Source organism: Ooceraea biroi, chromosome 10 (genome assembly GCF_003672135.1).
Source record: "Ooceraea biroi isolate clonal line C1 chromosome 10, Obir_v5.4, whole genome shotgun sequence".
In the NCBI taxonomy this organism is placed as follows: Eukaryota; Metazoa; Arthropoda; class Insecta; order Hymenoptera; family Formicidae; genus Ooceraea; species Ooceraea biroi.
The window spans coordinates 4,247,683-4,266,041 of NC_039515.1; the positions used below are offsets into that span (position 1 = coordinate 4,247,683).

At 41.8% G+C, this 18,359-nt stretch overlaps 1 protein-coding gene across 1 annotated transcript; it reads left to right on the forward strand.

Moving 5' to 3' along the window:
- The first annotated feature begins 8,495 nt into the window (after positions 1 to 8,495).
- LOC113562806 lies at positions 8,496 to 11,568 on the forward strand. The gene is made up of 5 exons (XM_026973302.1): positions 8,496 to 8,661; positions 10,096 to 10,565; positions 10,797 to 10,839; positions 11,039 to 11,251; positions 11,411 to 11,568. The coding sequence occupies exons 1-5, from the start codon at positions 8,496 to 8,498 to the stop codon at positions 11,566 to 11,568; spliced, it is 1,050 nt and encodes a 349-aa protein (XP_026829103.1).
- The last annotated feature ends 6,791 nt before the right edge of the window (positions 11,569 to 18,359 follow it).

The window sequence follows — 18,359 nt, forward strand, 5'->3', positions numbered from 1 at the left end:
CTAGGGAGAGGAGTAGAATTTCGTCGACTGTTGCGTTACGTTTGTGCATAATTGAACGCTCGCTGCCATATCTGGTCCTAATATCTGCCCTTTTATGACAGACATTAATAACGGACGTCGAGATTTTATTAACGAAAACGTTAAAGTATACGAGTGAGGCATAAAAATAAGTAGAAATAAAAAAGTTAAATGGAATGTAATCTCATAATTTTCTACAAAATTATACATGTCTCGCGAATATATCTTCACAGTCCTTGCGGTGAAAGCCGTAAAGTGCAATTTAATACCTCGTATAATAATTTCGCTGTGCCCTGTCTTCGAGAAATTTATTGTTCCTAATACACGTATACCTCTGAGAAGCGCCCTCGGAATTGTTGGAATTCAAATTTATGTAGGTTTAAATCTCGGCTCGCGTTCGCATCAATTAAGGGATAAATTTCGATTAAAACTCGACTTCTGCACACCGATCTCGCCGCCGGCGAAACCAGGACAAACCAGAAACCGAGAGAGCTATGCAATTCTATAAAGTACAGACGTGATTCACACTTTCGACGTAACTCGCGGATGTGGATGCGAAGTTTCCAGCAGTTGCATCTATAATAAAATTATGCCGGGACATTCATCGTGCGCGCTTACACGATCGATCCAGCGTACTTTACGCGGAGCACAGAAACGGATGTTATCTCGCGTTTTCTCGCTGCTAATTTTTGTATGGACGGAAACAGGAGCGAGCGACCCATTAAACGCTTGAAACAACGCTATTAGCGTCACGATCAAACAACTTCGCGGAATATCAAACTCACATCGCGCTTAAGTAGCGCCCTTAACCGTCGTCGATTAAGATAACGCTCGCCACGAACTTCGCGGCTGTAATTTCCACATTCCGCGTGATTTCCCGCATCGATCATTCGCTTATCTGCAGCGCACAAAGTGCCGGAGACCAGTCTCGTGTCGTGTTCAGTTACTCGCGAAATTTCTTAAACAATCTGCAGGCGATCTTTAAAAATTGCTTTGTAACATCAGCAGGTTTTAAATTAATTTCGAAAAATTGAATTGATCAAAACGAACAAAGTTTCGTCAATGAGATTTCTGAGCTTCAAATAATTTGTAATTAGAATAATTTTCTTTCGTATCATTAAATTCGTGGGTCACAACAAGGGTTTAATCGCGAGCTTTTATTCCATGCCAAGAGAAATAACAGAGAAATTCGCAGGTTTTTACGACAAATATCGGCGTTGTTTGTTGTACCTTTTACGAGATTTGCACGTGGTAAGTGAAACGATCGCATGTAGAAAACTTTTAATTACGCGGCTTACCTCCTACTGCTACTCTTTCTCCTCCTCCTTCGTGGAACAAGCGCTTGTAACGACAGCGGAGGATTAAAAACGTAATACCGGGGGGGGGGGGGGAGCGGGGGTGCAATCCGATTTTACACGAATCGTCTATTTTTGCGACAGGGGAGCTATTAAAAGGAGGAAATCGGCAGAAATTGGTTCACCAGAATTGTCTTCGCCCACGTAAGTACGTGCTGCAGCCGAGTTATCTCTCGGTTGGATCTGCGTTGGATCGTGAACCCCGTCGAACCCCGCGAGATAATCTCTCCCAGCCTGATAAGCATCAAGAGGAGAAGCAACCGAAGCATTCACCCGATATGCTCGAAAACAAGCACGTACTCTCAAACGTCCTCTTCGTGAACATTAACTGAGAATCGCACGATTCCAAATGGTGGAAAGGCGAAATTATGCAGCGAGAAACGCTCATTATATTAATATGAAAATAGTTTATCTCGAAATTGTGTCCCGTTGCACGCGCAACAAAGCGCGACGGAATACAAAGGACTCGCGCACCAGAGTAATTGAGCGTAAATCACGTTTTCAAGATGATCGAACCGATCGTTTTGGATCGTATTTTCCGAAATTCCGTTGTGCCCCTTTTTACTCACCGACTGCCATGAAATTTGTTCGAACCGGCCGTTTCCGATTAAACACGTCGCTGGTGAACTTAAAAAAAGTGCGGGAGAAGAGAGAGCAACAAATCTAGAAACTCTTTCGGAAAGTTGATCGTAAAAAACTATCTGATGATATTTTCCGCGACGTCTCGAGGATACTTGTCGGCTGGTTCAACCTTAGCGAATAATGGCTACGAAAATCTCGTTTATCTCGCGGTGGGCAATATACTCGGCGAAATTGCGGGGTGCATGCTTTTTGTCCGGCGCATCGTAAAACTGACACCGTTCCACGGACGTGGTGGGATTAGACTGTAAGCAGGATGTTGCAAAGATCGAGTGCCAAATATATCCTGAAAATTGACCGACACGTGATCGGCCGTGATGAATAAACGCGATTGTAATTAGATTTGCACATCTTATTGCACTGATATCAGTGCATTTTTTCGTATAAATGAGCATGATGCTGATTTAATTAGATAATTTATGTTAAAAAATAGACCATTAGTATTACATAATAAGGAACAGATTTATTTTTCATGATTGTATATTAATATATTTATTAAGAAGTAGTTTTTTTTGTATATCTTGAAATTATCTTGCGAATTTTTGTATAGATAGAGTTCTACATATTTTTGTATTTGTTTATATATATTCGTTATGTATCTCGATCGAGAGAGATTTGGATAATAAGAAAATTCCGCCTTGCGAATTTAAATGCGATTATAAATAGCACTATAATAAAAATGAAACGTATACCTTCTCATCGGCATCTAATTTAGACCTATATTGATCTGTTTACCTTTACTTTTCAGAATTTTCTAAAGAGCTTCCGTTCTCTTTTTACTTGCTATTTAACTTTCTGTTCCTTTTAGAATTTTAAAACTACATTTTTCTTTTAATATTTTTCGATCAGGTAGGCTATTTTTATATGTACTCACTGAATTATTCTGCATAATACCAACAATTTATTATTCCGCATTATACCAACAATTATTAATAAAACTTGTAAATATCGTACCTATTAACAATCAATAATGTCACGTCCTGCAAATGTGAGGGCTGACTGTACGATAGCGGTATCTTTCAGAGCAAGCTGGCAGCTACATTGTACATATCATCGGCTGATAAACAGCTTTAGTTGTTTTATAGGACTCGAATTTTGTACCAGCAATCGAAATTATTATTATTTTCGTATACGTAAACTATTTTACATTTTTTAAATTTATTAAATATATAAAAAATAAAATATTTTAGCAAAAATAATAAATAAATTATAAGGTAAATAAATTATACAAAGTAAATAAATAATATATTGTAAAATAAAAAATAAATTACACAAAGCGCTCGTGAATAAACTAAGCCCAGAACATGTTTTCAAGTATTAAATAAGTTTCATTAATTTTTTTATAAGAACCACTATTTAAATAGTATATAGTTTTGCATATTCAAAGCTGCACTGTTATACTGCAAGATCAATCAATGATTAAAATAACAATAAATTAGTGACGAAATATTGAAACACTATCTACCTATCAACAATTGATTATCAGCAATGCAACAACTAGACAGACATACAAGTATCAGCAAATGTAGCATCAGTGTTTCGAGCCAGGATTACCTCTGTCCGCTACTTTTCCCATTCTGACTGCGAGTACATTAGCGTTCAATGATTAGTCATTACTGGAATTCTTGCAGCGTTACAGACATTCCCCTCTGCATATTACTCGCTAAATATCGCGTAGTCAGCCAAAGCCAGGCCGTCGCTCTCGCCCGCACGCGAGCCAACGAGAAATTCCGGACGTTACCGCAATTGCCATATTCTGCGAACGATTACTCGCACGTGAATAAAAAAGATGCGTGAGTCCCGCATGCACAGCAGGACTTGCATAAACTGTCAATTACCGCGCTGAAAATCACGCAGCGCAACGAGAACTCGATATCCTTGAGGGGGTCGCGCATAGGAGAGGCGTATGCCATTATCCTGACCGTTATAACGACGATGATTATCCTCTGTCTCGGTCCTCTCCTTTTTCTTATGGCTTGATGAGGACGACGACGTGAAGACGACGACACGACGACGACGACGATGGGAAACCAATACGCGGCGCAGATCAAAGACGACGGGATCAAAGCCATGCCGACGTCATCGTTCGTTGATCGCGTTCGCTTTCCCTGCGAGCCACTGAAAGGGAAAAACTTGAAGAGTGAATTTTCTTGCGAGAATACATAGCATCTTATCATGAATTCTGCATCTGTGTATTCAAATGTTTATTACAAGTTGCAAAGGCAAAGGTAAAAGTTATTATAATAAAAGGGAAATTTATATTAAATTGTAATCTATTTAAAATATTTAATTTTATTAAGTACAATATATTGAAAATTTATAAATTAATTCGTAATTACAACTCTCTTTTAATATACATTTTTGTTCGGCAATAGGAATTTTGGAGGAATCGATGCGCAAATGTTTTTACGCTGGAAATATCACCGTGCAATTTCTGTATTTCGCCGATAAATGTAAGCTGACCCGAATACATCGAAATAATCGCTTCTTTTGCAAGCGACCTTGCACGCTCGCGATTTATCCGCACGAGGCACGAAATATTTCTCTTCGCGCCAAGTTTCGCATGCTCGACTCCCTTTTTCCTTTTTTAAACTCTCACGCGACAAAAAGAGTTGACGATGTGAGCTGTCGCCTCCTCTTTCCGTAGCAAATATATACGCATGTTCGTACTGGAAACCATCAACAAGCATCTCCAGTCGGTGGCCGCTTTTTCATTCTCGTAGTAAAGAGATTAACACGTTAAACCGCGTTGTGAAAAAGCAACGAACCGCGAGCGGTGTCGCGCGATATTTTGCAAAGAATACACCTACATGTGCGTGCGTATTTTTCTTTTTCGATATCTCTGTCAAATGAAACTGAAAAATTACATACACGTGGTGTAACGTTTATCGGCAACTTTACTGCACATCCCGCTCCGTGTGACTTCGCAATTCATTTTTAATCATCAAAGAATTACCCTCAAAGCTACAATAAATTCTACTCTTGATGCTCTTCATTTTCCTTCGAGAACATGTACGCGGCAACAAGACGAGACGACTAGCAACCATTTGCCGCCACCGTCAGAGTATCGGCGCTTCCAAAAAAAAGAAAAAAGGAAAAAAGAAAAGAGAAGCGAGCTGGAAAGCTACGCCACTTTGTGCAGCGGAAACACCGCATCGGCTCGAGCGTGACGCTGAAGATCTCCGTCTCGAAAAAAGCACGCGTTCGTTCTCGCACTCACAAGCGCGATAAATCGAGTGTCGCCGCTTCACGTCGCGCGTCCGACTCCGTACCTCAATTTGTGGCGCATGAATGCCGGTTTATGCTGGCTCGTGGGGCGAATTAACGGCTGATTCGGTACGATGCCCTCCTCCACGTTTATTCAGTCCGAATTTTCGATATGAATCAGACGAGCGCCGCAAGACGTCGGTGCGGGTGAAACGAAGACGCACGTTACCGGGGTGGCAAGGGGGCGGGAGGAGGGGAAGGAGCCGTCATTGTTTCGGCGCTTTCGTGACGCGATGAATAGGACGGCCGCGAATGAAGTTAATCCGCATTCATAATCGGGGCCCGCTCGCACACACGCGCATGCAGGAAGGAAAAGCGGGGGGAAGGGAGAAGAGGGACGTTACGCAACGTGTGCGTGTGTGTGCGCGACCTTAAGGGTGCATCACCGCCATTCATGCGTTAATTCTCTCTTTCTTGCGACCTCTCCATGATATCTGAATGCGACCGGAAGCCCTTTCACGCGTCCCGATTTCGCAGTTTGAAATGAAAAGAAGGCCTGCCGTGCTCCGTACCCCGACGACGACGATGGCGACATGGCAACAGAAGAACAGGCTTCTTTCTAATGATTATCTATATTTTTTATTAGATTATTTATTTTTATTTTATTTTAAGAGACTGTTGATCGAATACAGTTTTAGATAGATTTAAATCGTTGCACACGTAAAATGTATAATAATCAAAATTATTTACTTTGAAAAGGACACATTATATCGTATCCATGCGTATGTCTATGTTCTTTTTATAAGAAGATATCATGAAAATATATTCTCTGAAATGCACGAAACTTGACAAAACGTGCTCGTTCTCTGTTCTCATGGTGTCTCTGGAAATTTATGGATGACAGCAGAATGAGCACTTCTTTTCCTGTAAGGCTGACGCCGCGCTATTAATCTAAACATCTCTGGCGTTGAAGGTACTCGGAATATTTATTTCTACGAATAGATCAATAACAGAAACGTAATGAAGTTCTACATAGCCTGCGGACTCGACTAGCAACTCGGTTTACATTTTAAGAACGTTCAAGATGAACTCTCCGCTTCTTGGATCGCTGCACTCAGCAGCCACATAAACATCAGCCTGCAGCTGCGGCTTATAATCCTTTCTTCGTAGCTTCGTAACAGTATCACGTACCGCATATATATTTCGTTCCCTCCGCTCTCTTTCTTCGTTCCGCGCGAGCTTGAACGTTCCTTCAAATCTGTTTACCGGTGTAAAGATTTGTTGCTGCAAAAATGACCAAATAAAGTCTATCAAATGAAGTCGTTTCCAAATGTAGATATTTACTATAAATCAATGTCAAAAATTAGTGTTTTATTTCAACCTAAATTTCTCCCTTACATTTGCATTATCAAGGGCTTTAGAATGTGAAAGATGGATACGACGAAGTGATACTGTTAGTCGGATATTGTTACACTGACTGCGTCATTCGGTAATTCATTTCAATTACCCAATCTGCATCTGCGTCGGGCAACGTTTTCCCGGGGCGACAATCGCGCACGTTGTTTCAAAGATATGTCACTTTGCGCGAGCCGCAACCGTCCGCTTTTAATTAGCAGGTATCGCACGCGAGAGCGATTTCAATCTACGGCGACTCGCCGCTCGGATATTCGAAACGACCCTGCGCCACGCGGAGGAGACAGAAACGTCGTGTTCGTGCGCCCGTGAACCGATTATACCGTGGCCTGAACGGGCCACGGTGGTGCGCATTCGTGTCTCGAATTAGCTACTAACTGATCGAATTAGGAAGAGCAAAGGCGCACAATAAAAGACCTGTTCTCGGCCCATATTTTCACAACGCAGGCGTTCTTGAAAGGCACGCGCGCCTCATCATTTCCATGAGCTCGGCACTCCGTGGTCCCAATCGACTCGTGTATTTCCTCTCGATGTAATCACGGGAAACGAAAAGCTCGCAGAGACGATACGATAAGCCGGAAACGAAGTGATAACGGAATCTGATCCGACGCAGTCTGTTATTTATCAAATGTTTACACTTGACAAAAATAGGTACTTGTCGAGGCTTGTCTCGAGGCCTCGTCTCCTCGCGTTCATAGAGCACGCGTATCGCGATAGGCAAGATAGATAGATCGTCTTCCTCTTTGCGGCGCTCTCGTTAGTCGGCACGGTTTCTTAATACATCACCGTTTCGATGACCGCGGCAGAAAGGGGGGGTAACGGTACGTGGCTTTATTGCGTCATGCACGCAGATACCAGCCGTCCGATTTGATCTGCGCTTCGTCGTACGATGCAAGAGATACATCGAATGCGCCGCGTCTTGCACGTGGAGCAAATAAAACGGCCGCGAGATATCCCAGGCAAAGGCGAGTGACCGGCATCGAGCGCAGCTAGCTGCAGCCCGTGTCGTTTATCTTCTATCAACCGATTCGATAGGAAAGTTTGTGCGGGGCCCATGAAATGTCACACTTCTGCATGTCGTCGCCGTTGGATAAGAGGAAGTAAAATAAAGAGAGAGACGAGGAGAGATGAGGATGCTGCGCTTATCGTTACATGAAAGTCTACGAGGCCCGACGTTAGCAAGAACCAAACCGAAGGTTTCAGTTGAATTGGTTCCGATATTTTCGTTTTCTTCACTTGTTACGATTGGATAGAACCGTCATAAAGACGCATGGTGACTCTGAGCAAAATATTTTCGTTTTGCTTTGAGTTCGTAGGACACATCCTTCGCGAATACCACAGATTAATACCGGTAGAAATCGAAGTTTAGTCGCAGTGTGCTTGTCGAATCAAACAGAACTTTATTTTCAATTTCAATAAAATTGCTCTCAATATTGTTCATACAAGAACGTGAGGATAAAAGAAGATAACGTACCATTAGCAATATTGATCCTAAATATTTGGTAAGGAATATACTCATACAAACGAAATAAAGAAATAGGATTCATAACACTTGCCAAAAGCCGTTAACATCATAGAAACTGGTCTTTTGCAGGAATTAAAAATATTTACTGGATTCCAGATAAATGATAGTGTTTTAATAGGCCAGAAGGAACAACTAAACAATATGCGTTTCGGAATGTATATCAGAGACAAACTAATCACAGCCCCGCCAAGCAACCTTGCCCTGGTATTCCGAAATTTCGACGATAAAACGCATTTTGCATCGCTCAGATGCGTATCACGTTAGACGCATCAAGTTAATTAACAATTAATCATACACTCGATTATTTACAGATAAATACAGACGTCTCATATGCTACCATGCCATACAGGAGCGAAAGGTGTGCAATATGGCTGCAAGAGCAGGATGTCCACCCCGATGACATAATAACGGTTTTGCCATGCGAATCGATCGACTTTTACGTGCCGTTTCTAGCGGGTTTATTCATCGGCGCGATCGTGAATACGTGGGATGTAAATTGCAAATGTAGGTTACGGTCGATCCACGCGATTCATGGTCATTTGTTTAGCTATTCGTTTAATTGAACGAATACTTTCGACGAATGTATTGGGTTGGCCAAAAAGTAATTGCGTTTTTTTAAAATAGATGGACATACATGTCTTGAAATGTAACTAACTTCATTCTAAACCGCAAATTCATTATGTAGGTTAACAACTCACAGTTCAAGCTTGTTTTAGAAAAAGAAAGTACACGATTTCGTTAACAATTGTTTCTTTGCCGTCGATTTCAAAATGGAAAATCAAAAAGAACATTTTCGTCATATTTTGTTTTATTACTTCCGAAAAGGGAAAAACGCTGTGCAAGCTCATAAAAAGTTATGTCATGTATATGGCGAAGATGCTTTAAAACTGCGGTAGTGTCAAAATTGGTTTACTAAATTTCGATCTGCAGATTTTAATGTGAAAGATGCACCACGCTCAGGAAGGCCAATCGAAATTGATGATGACAAAATAAAGGCACTGATCGATTCCAATCGGCGTTTAACGACACGAGAGATTGCTGAGAATCTTAACATATCGAAATCGAGTGTTAAAAACCATTTAAAACGACTTGGATACATTAGTAAGCTCGATATTTGGGTACCACATGAGCTTAAAGAAATTCATCTCACTAAGCGTATTGACACCTGCGATTCTCTTTTGAAACGTGAGGAAAATGATCGATTTTTGAAACGTATGATAACAGGCGACGAAAAATGGATCGTCTACAACAACGTCAAACGAAAAAGATCGTGGAGCAAGCGTGATGAACCTGCTGAAAGCACTTGAAAAGCAGATATTCACCAAAGAAAGATTATGCTGTCAGTCTGGTGGGACTGTGTATTTTGAGCTGCTTGCAAGGAATCAAACCATTAATTCAGACGTATACTGTCGTCAACTGGATAAATTAAATGATGCCATCAAACAGAAACGTCGAGAATTGGTGAATCGCAAAGGTGTTGTGTTTCACCATGATAACGCTAGACCACGTACAAGTTTGGTCACTCGTGAAAAATTGTTGCAGCTTGGATGGGATGTGTTACCATGATGTTACCACATCCACCATATTCTCCAGACCTGGCACCATCAGATTACTATTTGTTTCGTTCTTTGCAAAACGCCTTGAATGGTAAAACCTTTACTGCTGATGAGGATATCAAATCGTTCTTGTAATTGTTTTTTGCTGAAAAAGATACGAACTTTTTTGAGCGCGGAATCATGAAGTTGCCTGAAAAATGGCAAAAGATAATCAAACAAAATGGACAATATATTGTTTAATAAAGTTTTTGTTTCCCATGAAAAATTCGCTTTTTATTTATATAAAAAAACGCAATTACTTTTTGGTACCAACCCAATATAATATGTAGCATAGTATTAGTATAATATCATATTGAAGTGTTTTATCCGTGTATTTTATTAGTGGACCTCGACGTGCTACGACGGACCAAACCGAAGGTGATTTTCGCCGACAAGAAACACGTGTTGGAGATGTACGGTCTACTATATCTTCTTTTGAAAGAGGAATTTTATACAGAAGCCATAATTTTCCAATCACAGGAGAATTTCATGTATATGGACTTGATTGTGGACAATGTCACCACGGAATATATGATACCTATAGAAGCTAAACCAAGCACCACCGTAGTGATGCTGTATACTTACAATGTGATGACTGTTGAGAAAAACATAAAGATTCCTTACTTTGCATTTCTAAATAATTTCTACTCAAATATGCCCTTCATGAGACCGGATACCGTCGGCCTGTGGCATGTGAACATGGGTAACTACCAGAATTTGATACTGTTCATCAACGCTCTAATCTTACACGTACCGCTGTTCGTCTGGTGGAAACAGGACTACGAACAACTGTGCGCGATGCTTCAACATAAGGTAACATAGAAGCACTTAAAGCTTTCTCTGAGAACATGAGATAACATTCAGTATGTATCACAAAGAAACACAGATAACAGTAAAATAAATATTTGATAATTAAAGATTAAACAATCGATGTCGATTGCAGAACGTGTGGACGTACTTTACTCATGCACAGTTCACAATTCTTCAATTTTATGAATGAGATTTTCTTTCCAATCGACCGTTGATTGGTTGACATATTCGCAGAACAAGCACAATATCTTGAGAGGCCTGATATATCTTGCTGGAAGTATATCATACATGATTTCAATCTCAGTGAGCCTTCGCTAACCGATCTGCTCAGGTTGATGCTAAAAAACACTTCTCTCATCACATTGTACTGTGTGTATACAATTTTTGATTATGTTATATGTGCGTATACATCATGAATAACGCAATCTACTGTCGCGAACTAATCTTTAAAATCAACGATTCTTGAATTGTCTTAGCTTATCCCGAGATCGGCACAATCGCTTCTGCATGCAACATCGAAGGCAGCGGAAAAATTGGTTTAGTGAACAGGAACATTGAGCTAACGATCGTTGATAGTCACTATGAATGTCTGTTGGGGTCTAACACCTACGGCGAAATCTGCTGCAGATCCCCGTTCATGACGAGTGGCTATTACCTACAGAATGTGTGCTCCAACATTGACTCGAACGGTCTGTTACAACTATTTCTTACAATTAGGGTTAAAATCGAACGAAATCGGTCAATGAAACTTTTTCAAATAGAGCACAATATTTTGACTCGTCGGATCACAAAGTTTCAAGTCGCTGATTAAAGTTGCTCCAACTGAAAACGCATCGCGTGTTTTTCAGGATGGCTACGCACTAAGGATTTAGGGTGCTATACCCAAGATGGTTACATCTACCTGATTGGTCAAGTGAGGCTGCCCATCAAATATCAACAGAAAAATATTGACAGGCAAGATATCGAGACTTTTCTCAAAACCAATCATATAGCGACTCTAGTATAATACCTGTGCTGCACGAGAGGGACTATCATCATCCATTTGCGTTTATCATGAAAGCGAGCGCTTAATGCGATGGAAAGCCGGTTTGTAGCTAATTGATTGGCTTCTTATAAAATCGAATACGTTTGTCAACCAAGATACTTACGTTGCTATGTTGTATGTACAAGATAACAAAGGAGCTGGTACGCAAGTTAATAGAAAAGAGATTCGTGAATTACTCTCACCTCCGCGGCGGCATTATGTTTCTGAAGAAGATGCCAAGGTGCTATACCAGCAACTACATAAATATAAAACAACTGTATAGGATCGTTCATACATTTGTGCAAGAAAAGAAATTATGTTATATGTTTTCATGAAGTTACATAGATTAATTGGTTTGCATCTCGGCAATATTAAACAATCAGGGAGAATGTAAATGTATATGTGCACATATCTACATATAAATGCGCTGTGTGTTATTTTGAATTATATAATTGTCTGCACGTCAAAAATAATTTGAATATGCGTATTAAAACAACGCCGTATCTATTTTGTATTATAAATATATAAATGTTCGCTAATACGGAAGTTTTTATACTGTGAGTGTGCTTCTATAATGTAAAATGAGAACATTTTTTATCGTAAATATAATTATTAATAAAGCATTTTATGAATGCAAATTATATATAATTATTATAAACCAATCTAAATCAATAAATCACATTTATAATCACATTTATAAAAATTGCAACTGTGTCATACAGCAGTAATAAACATTATTCTATACATGAGAAAACATGAGACACAAATTTCTCATCGCAGTTGTAGAAACGCATCTGCCTTTCATCCAGTGTCATCGATCAATCTAGACCCGAATCTAGTTGAGGGGGAATATCGCCCCACGAGATTTCCGTACGGGCCCCATGATGCTGGAAGGCGCGCATATTCCGAACATTATGCGAGAATGTATCCCCGAAACCCCGTGAATTGGCGACGTTGCTCGTCCCACGAAATTGCATCAGTAATCCCCGAACGGTGCTAGCGACATTTACATAAAAATAATTAAACGACCTAAAGCGACATCGAGAAGCTTGATACTCCCTATTCACCCTCGTAAGACAAGAGAAGTTCTAAAACTCGCTGAAGTCTTACAAGTATAGAATTTACCTGAATTATTAATAAATTGTAATGAATCATTGAAGTATTAAGTTCGAGGAGGAATGTCAAGTCAAGTAGAACTCAATAAAGTATATATTATAACAAAAATGTACTAAAAATCCATCTTTCCTTTTAAATATGTAATATTGTCTGCATACAAGATTAATGCTGTAAAACTATAGATTATGGTAAGTCTAAATATTCTTTTTTCGTACGTACAGAGCTATGCATTTAAGACTTAAACAGTTTTAAAATATGCATTACTTCAGAAGTATGGAAGAGCCTATTGTACGGTGCTGATAATTATTTTTCGCTTATTTCGGACGTCAATTAGAGCAATCAATCAACAAACATGCAAGATCATGCAACTACGCGGTGGCCAGAGAGAGAGAAAGAGGAACATTATCGATCGCCATGCATTCACAATCGCGTTCACTTGAGCACCATCGGCGAAATTTATGAAGCATACCGAGTATTTTTACGATGACGAGCGGCGAACGCTCACGATCGATTTTCAAAGCTCTCTGACAAAGGAGCACCGCGCTTGGCGTTTTATTTGACCGCCCCCGTCCCGGTCGTCATTAGCCCTGAAGTCCTATTACGAGGAAGCTTGGCTCGATTGGATCCCTTCCCGGCTATGTCATCGAGATGAAAGGCAGGAATAAAAGTATAAAGAAGGCGTTGCGTCTCCCTGAAACTAAGACCAACTTCCCGTCAGACTTCTGAAAGCAAATGATAAAGAAAGATACGCATCACGTATATCCTATTTCTTGCCGTAAAACTTTATTTAGCAACATTAATGCAATATAAATTATTTCACATGTATTTCATAATGAAAACTAATATCATGTATGAAACATAATAAAAAATTGCTCAACATAGATTAGCTTTTGATTCTGAAAGGAAAAAGGCCTAAGACTGATTACAGACGAGCCAGGAAGAGAAGATGAGGGTGGCGTACAAGGGATAGGCACACCCCCGGAATCGGTTCAGGTTCGATGAAAATGAGATCGTTCACATCGGGGTCTGTACAACGAAAAATATAAAGATTCCCAAGGGTAGGGATTGCGACGGGATGGTGTAAGGGTACCGTGCATTCGCCGTACATGCGTTTAACGTACACCGGGGGCGCGCGGGAACATCCATCAAGACCGGTCGCGAGCACGATACGCAGCTGCTGATCTCCGCTCTTCCATGTCGGGTTTCGACACGCTCTCTGGCCAAGCTAGTGGTGGGGTACGACGGGATCTCTTCAAGAGGGTGAATGTTTGCTCGCGAGGATGAGGGTAACCTCGAAGACGAGGGACAAAAGGGTGCCTAGAAGACTCGAACGACGCCGCTCGACCGGATAACATTATATTCAACCGAGGCTACGCAAGCAGTTAAAAGTGAGATGAACGATGAGAAGGGTTGCAGGAGACCTTCTTGGGATGGAGAGACGTTTTAGCTTGACATTTGCTTCTTACGAAAAATATCGATCGATCGGAAATTCATGTTTATCGCGCAAACCTTATATTCTTAAGAAATCTTAAAATACTAAAAATGGATTTATGTTGAAATTAGAATCTGACGTTACAAGCGTGAGATGCATAGAACACATTTCCGTAAAAAAAAGAGAGTATATTGACATTCCCGTTGCATCTCGTACCAAATTAGTGAGCAAGCTAAGTCTTTCATTTTTCACGTAACACTTTATTAAGATAGATTTCTTCTATTTATCTCAATTCCCTTGAAGATACGTTATCACGAAGCAATACTATCCTATCAGTGAAACGCTTCATTATTTCACAATAAAGTATTTCGAAACTTCAAACAATAAAACCTCTTACGTTTGTTATCTTTACAGTTCAAGTTTACGATTATTCTTTCGTTGCGCGTCAATAATGCACATTATATTTAACATTAAATTTATAACATTAATTTTATATCATCAATGCATCGAGAGCGAATGTTGAAACGTCGGTTGCAGATGAGCGCCGGAAACGATCGCGATTGAGTACCGTCGAGAACGTGAATCGGATACTCTTTTCTACCGCGTAAATCAATGCACACTTATGCACGGGGTTTTACGACTTTTGCACTCCGGGACGTATATATCGGCTCCCTTTTACGCGCGTCTGCGGTACAACGTGTTTCCCGCGGATATTTCAGCGACGGTTCCCCGCGCCAGCCGAGGTCTTTGCCGGATACTTAAACTTTGATATTTCCATGAATTTTTTAGCACGCCATGAATAAGCGCAGAACCGTGTCTACGTGAATATTTGTGCGTCGAGATTGCATATTCCAGCGCCTCGCGGCTATCGACACACACGCTGCAATCATGCCGCAAGCTTTCGGCGGGGCACTGTAATATGGTGACAATCGAGAATATCGTGAACTCCAGTGTTCTTCCGTAAAATAGAACACGCGTGTCTTTCTTAGAAAACAATTTCTTTAATCGACGCTTCTTTTCTTCAAACATTCTTTAAGAATAAATCACTTATACGATGGTGCTGGTAAATCGTACGTTTCAATACCTCTAATTGTAAGCGAGAAACGCGCATCAAGTTACTGCAATTGATGTAGAATGACATAGATATAAAACTCTGATACTGTTATTCGTCGCGACGTTTCATCCTCCTGGGTGTTCGTTCTAAAGCGTGAGTGAAGCACAGGACAGCAGTACGTATATGATAAAGCTAAAAATGCGGCGTCGCTTTCATCAGCGCGCCGTAATTAGATGCGAAAAGCTGGAACGACAGGCAGTCACGCGAGAACGTACGAACTTACTCCGTTCCTTATGCACGCTGTCTAATAATAATCTCGTATCTGTTCATCATCTAAGAACTAAGGGTGCACTGTGCACGCGCGTACACGTGTCTCCGCGGCTGGTTCAATGCCATCGCGATCGCAGATAAAAGGGGAGAGAAGGGGAGAACGATCGCAGAGGGCTTGGCACATCACTCGTTCTCATCAATTTATTATTCTCCAGCGCGCGGAGTGCTTGCATTCGTGAGCATCTTCTGAATCCTTCTGGGCTATCTTCGTTCCTGATGCATCTCCGTTTCCACACGCGGATGACAATCGCGGATAAAAGGAAAACAGAGTTGCGCAAACACGATTCAAACGTCACCGAGTCCGCATCGCGTCGAGTACGTTTCCCGAAGCTCTTGAAGACCCTTGCGTTCGGCGCTCCGCTTGTCTTAATTCGCGCATCTCCGTTGTTGACGTTGTTCTATTCCGCCGAGCCTTCGTTCGCACGGAGCGCGCTCGTAATTCCGTTGTAACGAGTTAAACGAGCTCGTAGAAAGCTGTAAGCGAGCCAGATAACAGCGTAAACAAAAGTAAAACGTCGCTGTACAAACGAACTTTCTTGCGCGCAACTTTCTTGACATAATATTCCAAGTTCCCCTTTTTATAGAACTATAAAAGAGATATCGCTTCCGAGCGATCTTAAATAAGACATGTTCGCAAGAAGCCATTTGTTCCGTGCGAAATAAAGACTTGTAGAATCGTCCCAATATAAAATGTCTTATCAAAATATGAGTTATTATAAAAAAATGTTAAAATTTGCCCTCCAATTGTGCCAATATGAGATCAACTGTTCCAAAAAGAAAGAATACTGATGCTAGTATCATCGATTTTTCCATAAAAAGAGAGAGAGAAGAAGAGAAAGAGAGAAAACTAGGTATCGTTCATCGGTGTCATTTGATCGCGATAACGCGGAAGTGAGGCAAGGCGCCGGTTTCACGCGCGCAATAACACGTCGAATGACGGGGCAGTCTCGCAGGACAATCGTTCGCAGGACTGCACGGCGTCGAAATGCAATTCATCATGGCGCAGGCAGAATCGGTGAGAGAAAGAGCGGAATAGGAAACCGGCGGGGGTCGGTAGAGACGCAGGGGTGAACGGGACGGTCTGGGGGCGCGACGGGCACTCTCCGGGAGGCTCTCTCTCTCGGTACCCTCGCACGCACTCGACGCATCAATCTTCTTCGCCAACAATGTTCGCGTAAATTACCCTCATCGATATCAAAGTGACGAGGGTGGCAGCCAGCGACGGCCAGCGATGGTGCTTGCGGGAGGAGAGGCCGACCCTTATCTCGCGCGCGTTAGAAAATTGAGTTTACAGGGCGAACCCCCCTTCACCCTCCTTGCGAAGAACCGTCTTCCAAAGAAGGACTCCCTCTTCCTCTCTCGTGCCGACTGTCACTTGCACGACGAATGTTTCGTCACCTGTTTCACAATGGCACGCATTTCGCGAGGCTTTTGGGACGTTACAAAGAGGGCACAACCTCTTCACAGCAAGGAATGCGGATGAGGAAGTAAAAGTCGCGAGGAAATCTTGGGAAAATCCGTTTTAAGTGATATCACTCCGTACGATTTGTTAACGATCATCGTTATATGTTCTCTACCGTTTGATCAAGAAAGATCTGAAATAATTTACTCGTTAATTGATCAATTACGTCAAATGTAATATTGCGCGTGTCTAACTTCTTCTCAAAATCTATTATTTCATAATTCGCGTTGCAAAGGGACGCACTCATGCATGCTTGTTCAGGGCACAAGATATGACGCTCGAGGCGTGAAAGAGTAGATAAGGGCAGATAAAGTGGAGCGTGTTTACACCGGGACCCAACTTGTAGGTGGGGTTGTAAATTCAGATACTCGACTCTGGTTGCAGTGACACCAATCGTGCTATAAATTATTGGCATAGAGCACGTTCCCGGTACGCCGGCGACGTGTACACGCCGGAATATGTAATGCGGCTTTAAATTTTCTTCAGGTGCCTTCGGCACGCCTCGGGGTTGCCGCGGAGGAGCTAGGCGAGGGATTAGGCCGTAAAAGTTTCGACCGAGTCAGCGTTAGCGCGCGGACGATAGCGAGCTTAATGTAGCGTTATGATCTTTATGGCCGCCATTTATAGGCCATTACGATTGAGTCTTTACACCGAAAGAGGCCGACTACGAGGAAAGTCCGTGGCATCCCCCGCGTAAACGTCTTCGTTCGAGGCGAGACTCGGCGTGTCGGAAGAGAATGTATAATATTTTAAAGATTACGTTCGCGTGCGCACGAGAGGTTCATCTCCGCTAACGTTGATGCGAGTCAAGATTATTTTTTAATAAATCATGTAACGTAACATGGAGCAATTGCGGTAATCTAAATCGCTCGATAATGATTCGCCTCTCTCGCCGTTATTACTCGAGTGCTGTTATCCAGATCTAAGGAACACCATTCTGTCCCCGAGCGAAAGCTATTTCTGGAGCCTCTTTAACGAAGCTCATTTGAATCATCCTCGATGAAGCAGCCGAAGGGCTCCGCCAGGCCGCGCTCTAATTGCGTTAATTGTAAAATTCGCTCCGTCGTGGCGCCCATTAACCAAAAGCCAGATGGAATTCCAATTTTCATAAATTCTCCGCGCGCAGTCGTGCGTACCCGCTCGCGATACGCAGTCACCTCAATCGCGAGGGTGGCATCGCGCAAACTTAACGAGATACTATCTATAATTGTACAGCTGCGTGGTCCTATATCACCACGCGTTTAATCGGCGCGATCTCGTGCGATTAATACGATAAAATAAATTGCGATTAGAAAAACGCACTTGTCGCGTCGTAACGATCGGACGGCACCCCCGTTACGCGTTTAACTGCACGCGACAGAATGCATAATGCCGGTAAG